Source organism: Phaenicophaeus curvirostris, chromosome 7 (genome assembly GCF_032191515.1).
Source record: "Phaenicophaeus curvirostris isolate KB17595 chromosome 7, BPBGC_Pcur_1.0, whole genome shotgun sequence".
Lineage (NCBI taxonomy): Eukaryota > Metazoa > Chordata > Aves > Cuculiformes > Cuculidae > Phaenicophaeus > Phaenicophaeus curvirostris.
Genome location: NC_091398.1, coordinates 25,581,454 through 25,596,737, shown reverse-complemented (window position 1 = coordinate 25,596,737; position 15,284 = coordinate 25,581,454). Strand labels below are relative to the sequence as shown.

The window sequence follows — 15,284 nt, the reverse complement described above, 5'->3', positions numbered from 1 at the left end:
GAGTTGTAGTTCCTCCCGCGCCGCCCTCCCCCGCGGGACCCGCGCGGGGGACTGCGGCTCCCAGCATGCAACGCGGCGGCCACGCCCCGACACGGCGCATCATGGCGGTGGCGCGCGGAGGCCTGCGCGGTAAGGGCGGGCGGGGGGCTCCAGGGGGCGGATCGCCACCATCCTCACCGCTCGGCCCCGCGGCCTCGGGCCCCTCCCGGAGCGCTCCCGGGCCCGGGCGGCGGGGCCGCAGCCCGTCCGGCCCAAGGCAGGGCGTAGAGCCAAGGCCCCGCCTTGGCCTCGCCCGCGAGCGCCCCCTGTGGGCGGGGGAGGAAAGGGCAAGGCAGGGGGATGGGGACAGAGACAGGGACAGGAGGGATGGGGATAAGGGCACGGGGAAGGGACAGGAGAGATGGGGACAGGGGCACGAGGAAGGGACAGAGGGGATGGGGATAGGGGCACGGGGAAGGGATGGGGCAGGGACACGGACAGGGCCGGGGACAGGAAAAGGTAGGGCAGGGGTATGGGAAAGGACAGTGACAGGGGAGGGACAGTTGCAGATTAAAGGCAGAGTCAGGGGACAAGTGGAAAGGGCAGAGTCAAGGGACATGGATCAGGAGCCTCAGGCAGCTCCCGCGTGCTGCCCCGTCTCTGCTCCTCTCTAACTCCTCTCTCCCCACAGGGCTGCTGGCGGCAGCAGGGCGGGCAGCGGGTCCCGCCAGGCCCTGGGAGCAGCCGGTTCCCCATGGCACACGACTCCTCAGGCAGAGCTCCAACCAGCCAGCAGGTCCGCAAGCTGGCCCGGAGCCCATGAACAGGGGGCTCCCCGAGGGGGTGGAGTACATCCCCACACGCAAGAAGGGCAAGAACCCGATGAAGCCCGTGGGGGTGGCCTGGTGAGTGGCTGGGGTGGCAGGAGAGGCTTGGCACTGGGAGACTCCGCTGCTCTGTAGGGCCGAGAGGGGGATGGAGGGTCCCAGGGGGCTGCAGTGCTGAGCACGGGGTGTTTCTCTGCTGCTCTCTCCATCTCCTTCCCACCGGCTGTCTTGCAGGGCCATTGGGTTGCCCTCTGGTATCATCCTCTTCCTCTTGGCCAAGCGAGAAGTGGACAAAAACCGTCTGGAGCAGCAAAAAATCCGCCGGAAGATGATGGAAGCCAACCGAGGCGAGTATGAGACGGAGCGATACAAGAGGGTGGCCAGAGGGGCATAGCTGGACTGCCCCTCAGCCTGGCACCATGGCACCCCAAAGGGACTGACTGAGAGGATGTCAAGCCCCAGGGCAGTTGTGGGCTGGATGGGGACAAATAAACCTCATCCCTGGTGAGTGGAACAGCTCAGTGCCACTACGGTCGCTCCCTGAGTGCTCAGCCACAGGCTCTGCCTGCCCCCACAGCAGGGCAGCCCCAGGTGCTCTGCAGCCAGGGTCCTGCCCACGGGGACAAGACGAGCACCGGCAAGCGGGGGAGACCTGGGTTGGAGCGGCTGGACCTTGGCTTTTCATCCCAAAGCAGGGGTTGTGCTAGCCCGGGCGGCAGCCCCCGCACGGAAGCCGCCCATAGGGTTGTCGGGGGAGTCACCACAACAGTAAGATTGGAACCTTCTGGAAAATTAAAGTGTTTTATTTAGCAAGTGCATTTTTGCCCACGCTTGTGGCTGCCCAGCCTCTGCAACGTGAGCTCTACTACGAGTCCCACCACGGGGGGCCTGGCTGCCCCCACCCACACCAGGCGCTGCCCCAGCTCGGGGAGGGGGGCACGGCCGGAGCTGCATTTAAGGCACCAAGTGAATGACACGGACCAGGCACTGCCATAAAAATCCCAACCCAATCCCAGCAGCCACTGCCAGCTCCCTGTGCCCAGGCAGGACTGTGGCGCTCCACTGCCAGCTCGGCACTACCAGCATCACCTCGGTGAGCAGCGCCGAGGCCAGGCACTGCCCAAACACCAGTGGCTGGTGTCCCCCACCACCCTTGGAGGCTTGTGGAGGGGTGATCAAGGGAAGCCCTTTCCTTAGCAGCCTATGGGTAGAGATGCCAAAGCGTTAGGAGTAAGTGGCCGTATCCTGTACAGAGGCCAGAGGAGGGGGTGCAGGGCAGCAGGGTCGGGGGACAGGAGGGATCCCGGGGCTAATCCCGACCCACGATCTGCAGGATGAAGGTGAAGATGTAGACAATGTCGGTGTAGATGGTGAGGGCGCCATAGATGTACTCCTCGGGGCTCAGCGTGTTCTTCCTGTTCCCCAGCACAAGCTGGGTGTCATAGGCAAGGAACTGGGGGGGACAAGGGGTGTCAGGCAAGGATGTGGGCGAGGGGATCCCTGCCTGACACGCTCTGCCCACCCCAGCCGTCAACTCACCAGGGTGAAGGCGATGGCGCCGATGGCTGCATACAGCATGTGGAGCCAGGGGACCTGTGTGGGGAACGGGATGGGACATGAGCAGGGAGAGCTGGGTGCTGGCAGGCAGCGGGCAAGGCAGGGCAGGTCCTGCTCACACCCAGCTCCCCAGGAGATGCTGCTGATGCCGACACACCCTCTCCCTGCAGGCAAGCTGCCTCTGCCATGGCCAGCACCACACCCTGCTTCCCAGCAAAAGGGGACCACTCAACCACCCCCTACCCATACCCGGGGACGCCCATGGCACCCCACAGCCCCTCTGTCCCCCTCGCTCACATATTTGAAGGAGAGGACGATGGCAGTGATGATCCCGGTCACCATGACCACAATGCCCAGCACGCAGAAGAGTCCTGGACATGATGTAAAATCAACCTGCCAAAAGGGATGAAACGCATATGTTATGGGGGAGCCCGGGGTGTCATAGAATCACCAGGCTGGAAAAGACCCTCCAGATCACAGAGTCCAACCATTCCTATCAAACACTAAACCATGTCCCTCAGCGCCTCGTCCACCCGTCCCTTAAACACCTCCAGGGAAGGTGACTCAACCACCTCCCTGGGCAGCCTGTGCCAGTGCCCAATGACCCTTTCTGTGAAAAATTTTTTCCTAATGTCCAGCCTAAACCTCCCCTGGCAGAGCTTGAGGCCATTCCCTCTTGTCCTGTTCCCTGTCACTTGGGAGAAGAGGCCAGCTGCCTCCTCTCCACAATTTCCTTTCAGGTAGTTGTAGAGAGCAATGTGGTCTCCCCTCAGCCTCCTCTTCTCCAGGCTAAACAACCCCAGCTCTCTCAGCCGCTCCTCATAAGGCCTGTTCTCCAGCCCCTTCACCAGCTTTGTCGCTCTTCTCTGGACTCACTCCAGAGCCTCAACATCCTTCTTGTGGTGAGGGGACCAGAACTGAACACAGTGTCTCCACCACCCAGCTCCCCACGCCTGACACCCCCCAGGGCAGCGCACATCCCCCTCCTTGCCTTGGTCTGGAAGCAGAAGATGGTGACAATGATGGCCACAATGGCTGTGATGAGCATGGCAATCAGGACAGCTTTGGTCTCGTACATGCTGTGGACAGAGGGGACACCAGGGTCACCCTGTGCCTCAGCATCCCCCTGCCTGGGGGGTGTTGGTGACCCCCCACAGCCCGGATCCCAGGCAGGGACCGCACTGTCCATGAAGCCAGAGGCCCAGGGTGTTCCCTGGCTTCTGGCAGCTTCTATTTGATCCAGCCACACAGCAGGGGACAGAAGGTACCCATCTCCTGTCACTGCAGTGTCCCCGAGGCTTACCTGGCAATCGTCCCTGTCATCAGCCCCATGGCACACGTCTGCAGGAAAGAAGGGGTGGGTTCAGCAAGGCAAACAGTACCGGTGGAGGGGGGGAAGCAGTTCCAGGCTGCCCCCACCTGCCATGCATCCTCCCACCCCTCGCAGCCCATCTGGGAAGCCGGGGGGCTGCGGGGGTACCACCATCCTCCCCGCTAGCACACTCACAAAGATGCTCAGCAGGATGATGTTCCAGGGGAAGCGTCTCCTGGGGACAAAACAGGGGGAGGAGAAAGGTGAGCTGGTGACAGTGTCCATGTCATGTTCCACTGGTCCCCATCCCCCAGGGGCAGCCCCAGGCAGGGACCACCCTCCTGATGCCCTGAAGACCCTCCACACTTCCCACCCCGGGGGTCCCAGTCACCAGCGACTCACCGGGGACCCTGGCAGCAGACCAGCACCAGGTAGGTCACCAGGAACACGGCGCTGCAGAGAGAGACAGCGGGTGTCAGCCCTAAGGACCGCCCCCCACCAGAACACCCTCCAGGCTGCCACTGTGGGGTGCCAGCTACTGGAGGTGCAGACCCCCTACTCACTACGAGGCGTAGTAGACGGCAACGTTCCTCTGGACGAAGGAGCGGACGGGGGAGCTGCAGAATAGGAGGGACAAGCATGAGGGATGGGGGACAACAACTACTGTCTTTTGGGGGTCTTCCCACGGGGTACACAGGGCCAGGATCCCCCCTTTTTTGCGCAAGGTTAAGGAGGAACCCCCCACTCACACGAAGGTGAACGTGGCGATGATCCCCACCGTCACCAGCAGCTGCAGAGAGATAATGGCATAGACCTGCAAAAGATTGAGGGGTGTCAGCACCTGGCCCCCCACCCCGATAGAGGCCCTTGGTCCCCCAGGACTCACCTTGCGGATGAAGGTGTGCCGGACTTTCCTGTCATCCCAGTCAGATGATTGGAAGGGGGAGCCATCCCCGATGCCATCCTCACCTGCAGTGGGGGACACTCCCTCAGCACTACGTTGGGCTGCACAGCCCCCCATAGCATCCCCATTTCTAGTGTGCCCCACAAAAAGAGCCCAAGGTGCCCCCACTTACCGAACCGAATAGGCATATTGGGCATGGCCATCCCTGGCTGGGGGTACCCCCCTGGCTGGGGATAACCCCCTGGCTGCGCGTACCCCCCTGCTGCAGGGTACCCCCCAGGCTGCGGGTACCCCCCGGCGTAGTGGGGGGGCTGGGGGTACCCCCCTGCGGGTGGGGGGTAGAGGGGGTTCTTGTCATCGTAGGGCGGTGGCGCGCTGGGCTGTGCCATGCCGGCTCCCTGTGTCTCCCCTGGGCACCTGGAGGGGAGAGAAGATAAGGGGTGTCAGAGCAGGTCCCCCTCCCCGGGCAGGATGTGTCCCCAGCAAGCAGAGCCAGGGGACAGCGGAGCCGCAAAACCTACCCTCCCACTTTAATGGCAGCTTCTAATTAATAAGGGCAAGCTGGCTTCAATGTCAGCGGGTCAATGAGAGGCAAGGGACGTCCCCACTGTCCCCCGGCTAGGGCCACCCACATTCCTGTGCCCTGAATCTCCGGCACCCACGTCAGTGGCCAGCCAGAGGCAGGGCACAGCCACGCTCTGACTCAAGCTGTAGTGGGGACGTGATCTCTGCACAGGGAATATGACCTCTCCGGGCTCCAGAGCCCACCCTGCCATCACCGGGGGATAGGGAGCCCCCTGCCCTGGCCAGTCGCCAGGTCTTGGGGCACTGCCCTGGGGACAAACAGCATCACCCTGCTCCCTGACTGGGATGGAAACCCAGGGCCTGGTCCTGATCACTCTCACACAGACCCCACTTTGGGGGTGCCCCTGCCCAGCAGCTTGGCAGGGCATTTAGGGATTCCAAACACCCCCAGTCCCCTCAAGTTGTTACAGGGCACAAATGCCACCTGCGTCGCCTCGGGGGGAAGCAGACATGTCCCTGCGGGGAAGCCAGGACCCCCAGGGGCTGAGCTCCCCCCTTGCCGAGCCCCCAGCAGCTGCGAGCAGCCAGCCTGGGCCCAAGGCCAGCAGGAGGAGGAGGAAGGAGGCAGGATCTCCAAGGCCAGGAAAACAAAGGTGCTGCCAGGGGCCAGCGCCAGGCCTTTACACGCCAGCCACCCCCCAGCGCTGGCACGGGGGGACGCCCACCCCGAGCCTTAGGCGGGTGCCAGGAGCCTCCTGCATCCCCCCCTGCCCGCAGCAGGGACGTGACTGTTCCCAGGAAGGGACCAGGATCAGATCCCAGCTGGGACGGGGCTGGGAGGGGACCAGGCGCTTCCTCCAGCGTGACGCCAGCTTCCCGCAGCCGGGGGGGCACACCCTGGCCAGCCATGCCAGGCCGGAGGGGGCAGCTCAGCATCCACCCCTCTGTCCCTGTCGCTGTCTGTCTGTCCCAGCTGTGTCAGAGCTGCCACAGCCGCACCGCCCCTTGCCTTCGCAGTGACGATGGTGCCAAAAATAATCTGCGTGGCAGTGACCAACTGGCCAGGAAGTTTCAGTTTTGCTATTCTGCCGTTTCCCAAAAAGCACCCGGTGTCCCCTGGCATCACCTCATCTGCGGGGCCAGGGAAGGACCCAAAAGAGGAGCCTGACCCCAAGAAAACCCTGTGACTGGCACCCAGTGAGGGCAAACCGGGGTACCCAGGAGGGAACCTGGGTGTTTGGGGAAAGCAGGGTATATCTGACTGGCACACGGTCACTGCGGGTCCCCCCTTGCGCCCATGGCTGGCACCTCGCAGCAGGGGTCTGCCAGCTCCCCCAGCCCCCCCTGTCCCCACCCCAGCAGAGCGGCCTTGGGGCTAGGGCAGGAACCAGCCTGACGGGTCCCTGTGGCCGCCGCACCCAGGGAAGCAGGCAGCACCTTGCACCCTTGCCGGGCCGGGGCACAACAGAGCCCCGAAACCAGACGTCATCGGCCACAGGGCCACGCGGGCTGGCTCAGTGGCCCTGGCACGACGTGCTGTCCCCAGGAACAAGGGTGCCGCTCTGCGCTGGCACCGTGACTCAGCACAGATAAGGCACACACAGCCGGGACATGGGGCGCAGGCGGCTGTCACCCCCAGCACAGCCCCATGGGCGGCACTTTGAGAGTCCCCACTGGCCGCCCCAGCGTTCCTGCCAGGCTCAAGCTCCTGCCACCATCTCCATCAGGACCTTAGAGTGCCAAGGGCCACCTTGGGACAGGGCCAGGGTTTGGATGGGGAGCAGGGCTCCCCGTTTTCCTCATGACCCCCCACGCTGAGGGTGCCTGGAAAAGCATCTGACTTCCTGGAAGAGCCTGGAAGCTCCCACCAGCGTGGCGTGGCTGAGTACAGCACAGCCTGGCATGGCACAGCCTGGCACAGCACAGCTCCAGACGGCACAACCCAACCCAGCACAGCACAGCTTGGCCTGGCTCGGCTCGGCTCAGCAGGGCTCACGTCCCGAGGGTCAGTGCACCCCACCCAGGCCAGGTTCCCCCGCTGCCTGTCCTGACGCCGCTCACACACGACACAAGTTTGCAAGAGCTCGGCATTCCCGCCACCTCTCTGCCCCGCGTCCAACCCTAGAGTTCGGGCTCCTCTGGGCAGAGGGGGGACAGCGGGGATGCCTGGGGGACAGGGGCGTGTGACAGAGGTGCTTGTCCTGTCCCCAAGCCCAGGCACCCCTGCACTACCCACAGCCACCCCACACCCTCCCTCCTGAGACACCCCAGGGGCTCTGTGGGGCATTCCCGCAGCACAAAGGACGGTGCCCCCCTGGACCACCCCATGCCGTGCCCTGATTCACTCCATGAGATCGCATGGGGTCCATAACATGGCACCTGCCCTACAGCAGAGTTCCAACAGTGGGGGTCCTGACCATGGGGTCCCGCCCAAGGGGGTCCCATCTGTGAGGGTCCCATCTATGGGGGTCTGGCCCATGGGGTCCCACCCGTGGGGGCCCTGCCTGTGGGGACCCGTCCATGGGGGTCCTCCCCGTGGGAGCCCTGTCTGTGAGGGTCTCACCCATGGGGGTCCAGCCCGTGGGGTTCCTCCTCTGGGAGTCCCATCCAGGTGATCCCATCCTTGGGGGTCTCTCTTGTGGGGTCCTGTCTGTGGAGGTCCTTCCCGTGGGAGTCCTGTCTGGGGGGGTCCCATCCACGGGAGTCCAGCCCATGGGGTCCCCTCCATATGGTCCCATCCCCTGTGGGGGTCCTGCCCGTGGGGTCCTGTCTATGGGTGTCAAGCCAATGGGGTCCTGTCCATGGGGGTCCAGCCCGTGGGAGTCCTGCCTAGGGGGGTCCCGTCCACGGGAGTTCAGCCCATGGGATGCTCCATATGATCCCATCCCCTGTGGAGGTCCCGCTCATGGGATCCTTCCCATGGGGTCCCACCTGTAGGGTCCCATCCATGGGGTCCCACCCGTGGGGTCCCGTCCATGGGGGTCCTTTCCGTGGGAGCCTAGTTTGGGGGGGTCCCACCCACGGGGGTCCCGCCCGTACGGTCCCACTCCCGGCGGGTGTCCCGCCCGTGGGGTCCTCGGGGACCTTTCCCGTGGGGTCCCGTCCCCGCGGGTCCCCGGGAGCGGCGCGGCGGGTCCCTACCTGCTGCCGGCGGGGCTGCGGCCGCGGCGCTGCGGGACGGGACGGGACGGGGGGAGGCACCGCCCCCACCGCGCCCCCCGGCGGCGGCTCCGCGGCCTCGCCCCGGGGGGGCCGGGGCACCCCGGGGCACCGCCCCCCCTCACCCCCCCCCCCCGCCGCTCCCGGGACCCCCGGGGCTCTGACGTCACCCGGGGGACCCCCCCCAGGCTCCTCCGCGCGGTGACGTCAGCTGAGGGAACCCCCGGGGGGAATCCCCGCTGTCCGGGGGGCACGCGGCCGGTGTCCCCCGCCCGCCCCGCGGCCACCGGGACCCATAGACGTGGTCACAAACAGTGGGGCGTTTGCGATTGAAGCGGCAGCAGGTTCGGTTTCATCTGTGTCACGGTGTGTTTGGGAAGTCAGACAGAATGCAGAGCTTTGGAATCATAGAGGAGTTTGGGTTGGAAGGGACCTTAAAGATCATCCAGTTCCAGGCCACGGGCAGGGACACCTCCCCAAGGATCAGGGGCTCCAAGGCCCCATCCAGCCTGGCCTTGAACACCTCCAGCGATGGGGCAGCCACAGCTTCCCTGGGCAACCTGGGCCAGCGCCTCCCCAGCCTCATCGTGAAGAAATTCTTCTTTATGTCAAGCCTAAACCTGCCCCTCTCCAGTTTATCCCCGTTGCCCCTAGGCCTATCACTACGAGCCTTTGTAAAGAGTCCCCCCCGCCCCAGCTTTCTCGTAGCCCCTTCAGGTACTGGAAAGTCGCTATAAGGTCTCCTCAGAGCTTTCTCTTCTCCAGGCTGAACAGCCCCAACACTCCCAGCCTGGCCTCACACGGGAGATGCCCCAGACCCTCGATCCATCTTTTCCCAGGCGCTGCTCGCTCCGGGGCCGAGAACGCCTGGTGCTCGGCACAGTCTGTGCCTCCTGTCCCCCCGCTGTCTGCAGCCTCCCCTGCCTCGAACGCAGGGTCAGGCAGAGCTGGAGCCGGCCTCAGATTAGCAGAGGTTTGACCGTTGGTAAGTTCACGATAACGTTAAAATTAGAGCTTGGAAAGTAGCAGAATATGTGTAAGATTTACGGGGAAATCTGCACATGTGCTCGTAGGCGCGAGACCCGTTCCTTCCGCAGCCCTTATGCCGCTGCACGGGGTGTATGGAGACCGCTCCCTCGCCTTGCCCAGGCCGGATAAAGGATCCTCGCTTGCTGAAACTCCAAAACGCGTTTTAGGATTCGAGTTCAGTCGCCGGCGTCTTCGACCCCGGGGCCAGCAGGGGGCGCGGCGGGAGGGGGCGTGGTCAGTGTGAAGGGGGCGTGGCCTCCGCGTACATGGGCGTGGTCGTGGGGGGCGTGGCCATGTGGCCCTTATAGAATCATAGAATCACCAGGTTGGAAGAGACCCACCGGATCATCGAGTCCAACCATTCCTATCAAGCACTAAACCATGTCTCTTAGCACCTCGTCCACCCGTGCCTTAAACACCTCCAGGGAAGGTGACTCAACCACCTCCCTGGGCAGCCTGTTCCAGTGCCCAATGACCCCTTCCATGAAAAATGTTTTCCTAATGTCCAGCCTAAACCTCCCCTGGTGGAGCTTGAGGCCATTCCCTCTTGTCCTGTCCCCTGTCACTTGGGAGAAGAGGCCAGCTCCCTCCTTTCCACAACCTCCTTTCAGGTAGTTATAGAGAGCAATAAGGTCTCCCCTCAGCCTCCTCTTCTCCAGGCTAAACACTCCCAGCTCTCTCAGCCGCTCCTCATAAGACCCGTTCTCCAGCCCCTTCACCGGCTTTGTTGCTCTTCTCTGGACTCGCTCCAGAGCCTCAACATCCTTCTTGTGGTGAGGGGCCCAGAACTGCACACAGGATTCGAGGAGCGGTCTCACCAGTTTAGTTAAGGGGCGTGGTCTGTGTGGATGGGGGCGTGGCCATCTGAAATAAAGGCGTTGCCGGGAGGGGGCGTGGCCTCGGGATGGGGCGTGGCCTCTCGGCATGGTGGGCGGCGGGGGGCGGTGCCGGGGCCATGGCGGCTCCGGGCGGCAGGGGCGGCCGTGGCCGCTGCCCGCGGGGCTGGGGGCCGCCTGCCCGCGCCTCCTCCTCCCCCTCTGCCGCCTCGCCCGCCGCGCCGCCGCCGCGCTCATGGCCCTAGCCGGCCCGCTGCTGTTCCGCCTGGGGTGAGTCCCCCCTCCGCGCCGGTGCCCCCGCCGGGAGGGAGTCGCCGCCGCCGCCCGCCTTTGTTCCGCGGAGCTCCCGGTGCGCGCCGGCCCCGCGGTGTCCGCCCGGTTGCCGAGGAGGCTTCCCGGGCACCGGCTCCCCCCGCGGCCACCCGGGGTCTGACACCCTCCCCGCCGCCGGGGCTACTTCCCTCGGGTTTAATCGTTAACCCGCCCCGCCGTGACCCCCGGCCCGAAACGGCGTGACCGGCAGGGCCAGGGAGGTTATTCTCCCTCTGTACTCAGCACTAGTGAGGCCGCTCCTCGAATCCTGTGTTCAGTTCTGGGCCCCTCACCACAAGAAGGATGTTGAGGCTCTGGAGCGAGTCCAGAGAAGAGCAACGAAGCTGGTGAAGGGGCTGGAGAACAGGCCTTATGAGGAGCGGCTGAGAGAGCTGGGGGTGTTTAGCCTTGAGAACAGGAGGCTGAGGGGAGACCTCATTGCTCTCTACAACTACCTGAAAGGAGGTTGTAGAGAAGAGGGTGCTGGCCTCTTCTCCCAAGTGACAGGGGACAGGACGAGAGGGAATGGCCTTAAGCTCTGCCGAGGGAGGTTTAAGCTGGACATTAGGAAAAAATTTTTCATGGAAGGGGTCATTGGGCACTGGCAGAGGCTGCCCAGGGAGGTGGTTGAGTCACCTTCCCTGGAGATGTCTAAGGGATGGGTGGACGAGGTGCTGAGGGGCATGGTTTAGTGATTGATAGGAATGGTCAGACTCGATGATCCAGTGATCACCAACCTGGTAATTCTATGATTCTGTGAAATTGGAGATCTGGGCAATCACCAACCACGTGAAGTTTAACAAGGGCAAGTGCTGGATTTTGCACCTGGGACACAGTAACCCTGGATAAACAAACAAACCGGGGAGAGAGAGAGAAAGGCTGGAGAGCAGCCCTGCGGAAAGGGATCTGGGGGTTCTGGTTGACGGCGAGTTGAACGTAAGACAACAGTGCCCTGGCAGCCAAGAGGCCAGCCGTGTTCCAGGGGGCATCCAGCACGGCATCGCCAGCCGGTTGAGGGAGGGGATTGTCCCGCTCTACTCTGTGCTGGTGCAGCCACACCTCAAGTGCTGTGTGCAGTTTTGGGCACCGCAGTATAAAAAGGGTATCAAACTACTCTGGAGAGCGTCCATACGAGGCCACAAAGTTCGTGAAGGATTTAGAGGGGAAGTCACATAAGAAGCAACTAAAGTCACTTGGTCTGTTCAGCCTGGAGAAGTAGAGACTGAGGGAAGACTTCATTGTGGTCTACGGCTTCCTAGAAAGGGGAGGAGGAGGAGCAGGTGCTAATCTCTTGTCTGGCAACCAGTGATAGGACCCGAGGGAACGGCAGGAAGATGTGCCAGGGAGGGGTAGGTTGGGTATTAGGAAAAGATTCTTCACCCAGATGGTGCCGGAGTACTGGAACAGCTGCCCAGGGAAGCAGGCACGGCACCGAGCCTGATAATGTTAAAGAAGCACTTGGCCAAGGTCCTCAGACACATGGTATGAATGTTGGGGTTGTCCTATGCAGGGACAGGAGCTGGACTCGATGATCCTTGTGGGTCCATTTCAATTGAGGAAGTTCTATGATTCTGTGATTAACACGGGGGGCGTTTGCCCTCCCCAGGTACACCCTGTACGCCCGCACGCGGCTGGGCTACCTCTTCTACCAGCGGCAACTGAAGAAGGCCCAGGAGCGGTACCCACACGGACACTCCATCCCCCAGCCCTGCTGCTTCCCCGGTGAGTCCTGGCCAGCCCCACCTGGCCACGGCCCCAGCATGTCCCCAGCACTGGCATTTTGGGGTGAAGGAAGGGGTTGGCATCACCAAACTGCCCAACACATTTGATTTAAGATGTGAGGTGTTTGGCTTTGCCCCCCTGTTTTGAGCAGAGGAATGCTCTGATGTCTGTCTGTCCTCTCCCTCTAGGGGTGAAAATCCTGCCCATTCCCGTACTTTCCAGCAACTACAGCTACCTGATCATTGACACTGGCTCCAGCCGAGCAGCCGTTGTTGACCCCTCTGACCCACTGGCTGTGGAGGTGAGACCCCCATGGGAGCCCCGAGCGGGTGTTCATGTGTCCCTGGATGAGGGGGCTTTTGGGCAGGGCAGAAGGGGAAAATTTGCCCCTAATTTTTAGCCCTAGTGCTCAGGGCAAGGTTGGAGGGGTGGCGGGGCTCATTCAGCACCTGCGGAGCTGGGCAGGGCCAAGAGGGGAATTTAAGGGAGACCAGTGTTGGGAGTCTGTCCCTGTACCCCTAAATCTCTCTGTCCCCGTTCCCCTAAATCTCTCTGTCCCCCAATTCCCAGGCTGCCATTGAAGAAGAGGGTGTGATGCTGGAGGCCATATTCTGCACCCACAAACACTGGTAAGGAGCAAGCAAGGGGTTGGCAGCTGCTGTGGAGGGTCCCCCAGCTGAGGTGACCCCCAGCCCTACCCCACGTGCAGTGGGGGGATGTGTTTGGGGGTGCTGACCTGCCCACCTGCAGGGACCACAGTGGGGGGAATGCGGCACTCCGACAACAGCACCGCTCCTGCAAGGTGTACGGCAGCGCTCTCGATGCAATTCCAGAGCTCACCAAGTAAGTCATAGAATCACCAGGTTGGAAAAGACCCTCCTGATCATCGTGTCCAACCATTCCTATCAATCACTAAACCATGTCCCTCAGCACCTCGTCCACCCGTCCCTTAAACACCTCCAGGGATGGTGACTCAACCACCTCCCTGGGCAGCCTGTGCCAGTGCCCAATGACCCTTTCCATGAAAAAATTTTTCCTAATGTCCTCCTCCCCTGACGGAGCTTGAGGCCATTCCCTCTTGTCCTGTCCCCTGTCACTTGGGAGAAGAGGCCAGCACCCTCCTCTCCACAACTTCCTTTCAGGTAGTTGTAGAGAACAGTGAGGTCTTGTGCCCGTGTTCCCCCAGCATCCCTGTAAATTTGGGAGGCAGGGACTTGACCCCAAACCACCACTCTCTGCTCCAACCACCAATCCGTCCCCCGTGCCGTGCTGCCCGCTTCACAGGCAGAGGTCTGGTGCAGTCATGATAGTGATGCCGGGGAGGTGCTGCCCAGGGAGGTGTGTGTTTTGGGGTGCTGGGGGTGCCACCCTGACGGTGCAGCCCTGTGCCCGGTGCAGCCCGCTTGCAGACAGGGAGACGGTGAGCGTGGGCTGTCTGACCTTCAAGGCACTCGCCACGCCTGGACACACTGTGGGGCACATGGCGTACGTGCTGGATGGGGGGCCCTTTGGGGGCCCTCCCTGCCTCTTCTCTGGGGACCTCCTCTTCCTCGCCGGCTGTGGTGAGTGCAACCAACCTTGGGTCTTGGTGGCTGGGTGGGAAGGGCTTGAGGTGACCCCCCTGGTCTCCCTGCCATGACGAGTGGTTGTGTGGGGGTCCAGGCAGGCTGTTTGAAGGTTCCCCCGAGACCATGCTCACCTCCCTGGATGTGGCTGTGAGTTTGGGCAAGGACACGCTGCTGTGGCCAGGTGAGTGTCCCCAGCAGCAGGGAAAAGCTGCTAGTGTCCCTCCCAGCTGCTGCTGCCGAGCTGGGGGTGCGATGCTAACGGATGTGGGGTTCCCCAGGGCATGAGTATGCGCTGGAGTGTCTGACCTTCGCCAGCCTCCTGGAGCTGGACAATCCCGCACTGGACCAGAAGCTCCAATGGGCAACGCAGCAGCGGCAGGAGAAGAGGAGCACGGTGAGGCTGGGGGATACCCTGGCTCCAGCACACCCCTTCCCTAGCCCCTCACTGGGTTCTCTGTCCCTGGGCAGGGATGCTGCACCCCAAAACCCTCTTGCATGGTGGGTGCCACAGGGGAAGGGGGTCCCCGTTCCCTGCCGAGGGTGCTGTCTCCAGCTGGGGGGCACTGACCTGAGCGGCTGCCCCCACAGTGTCCCTCTACGCTGGGGGAGGAGCAGACCTACAACCCTTTCCTGCGGACCCACCAGCCGGAGCTGCAGGCAGCGCTGGGGATGCAACAAGGCGCGAGGGAAGACCCCGACGCCTTCCGTGCCCGTGTCCTCAAGGAGGTGCGGAGGCGCAAGGACCTCTACAAAGCCACCTAGACCCCCCTCTCTGCAGACCCCTGCCCTTTCCATGGGGCTGGATGCTGCTCAGGCAGAGCGGGGCTGAGACTCTGTGTTGTTTTTTTTTTCTTTTTGCTGTGAATCCCCCTCCTAGGGTGCAGGGATTGGGGAAAGTTTGGACACTCCCCCCCATGCGGGCATTCCACGAGTGATCCCCACCTCTCCTCCCCCAGACTTGAAGGTTACCAGCTGTCACCTAGACGCACCTCTAACCCCTTATGGGGGTCTGTAGGCCCCCACCCCACTGTTTGGGCTGTAGGGATGGCACCAAGGGCTTTTCCTACCCACCCTGTTTTTCTAGGAGTCCCTGATTCTCCCTCCCTCAGCACTCAGGGAGCTCTCCCTTCCCCTAGCAGCCCCCGGTGCTGTGCATCTCCTTTGGGGGGCCTGAAATGGAGCCAGCAAGGGTGGAGAGGGATCCTAGAACTACCTCCAGGCAAGGGGGGGGTCTTTTCCAGCTCCACATTTGGTGCTGGAGAGATTCCACCTCTCCCACCTCCCCTGCACACGCACACACCCCGACACGCACACGCATACACACTGGGGTGGGACCATGGGGGCACATGCTGGGGTGGGGGGTGCCGCTGTACTGGGGACTGGAGCCCCTCCCAATAAAAGGCTGGATCGAATTTGTACCTGTGTGGGGTCCTTTCCCCACCCCCAAGCCCCGCTGCCCCTTTAAGAGGCGGGACCGCCCCCCGTTGCTGCAGCGACCGGTGAAGCGTCTTCGGGGTGGGGGGACACACAAACCTGGGTGCAGGTCGGGAGGAC

The 15,284-nt window shown here is 62.9% G+C and overlaps 2 protein-coding genes across 3 annotated transcripts; one reads left to right on the top strand and one right to left on the bottom strand.

Moving 5' to 3' along the window:
• The first annotated feature begins 42 nt into the window (after nucleotides 1–42).
• PNKD (PNKD metallo-beta-lactamase domain containing) lies at nucleotides 43–15,123 on the top strand. 2 transcript variants are annotated; one of them, XM_069861300.1, is made up of 10 exons: nucleotides 43–129; nucleotides 671–884; nucleotides 12,047–12,162; nucleotides 12,351–12,463; nucleotides 12,733–12,791; nucleotides 12,913–13,005; nucleotides 13,561–13,724; nucleotides 13,825–13,911; nucleotides 14,009–14,124; nucleotides 14,319–15,120. In XM_069861300.1, exons 1-10 carry the CDS (start codon nucleotides 66–68, stop codon nucleotides 14,490–14,492), a joined length of 1,200 nt encoding a protein of 399 aa, XP_069717401.1. In that variant the 5' UTR covers nucleotides 43–65; the 3' UTR covers nucleotides 14,493–15,120. The 2 variants fall into 2 exon arrangements, with proteins under 2 accessions (XP_069717401.1, XP_069717400.1); XM_069861299.1 differs by lacking the exons at nucleotides 43–129; nucleotides 671–884 and adding an exon at nucleotides 10,328–10,398 and having other exon boundaries at nucleotides 14,319–15,123.
• On the bottom strand, nucleotides 1,589–8,320 carry TMBIM1 (transmembrane BAX inhibitor motif containing 1). The gene is made up of 12 exons (XM_069861301.1): nucleotides 8,246–8,320; nucleotides 4,752–4,996; nucleotides 4,562–4,644; nucleotides 4,425–4,489; nucleotides 4,239–4,292; nucleotides 4,078–4,128; nucleotides 3,871–3,910; nucleotides 3,667–3,704; nucleotides 3,355–3,442; nucleotides 2,661–2,756; nucleotides 2,346–2,399; nucleotides 1,589–2,259 (listed from the first exon to the last, which is right to left on the bottom strand). The coding sequence occupies exons 2-12, from the start codon at nucleotides 4,966–4,968 to the stop codon at nucleotides 2,116–2,118; spliced, it is 930 nt and encodes a 309-aa protein (XP_069717402.1). The 5' UTR covers nucleotides 4,969–4,996; nucleotides 8,246–8,320; the 3' UTR covers nucleotides 1,589–2,115.
• Nucleotides 15,124–15,284: the final 161 nt, after the last annotated feature.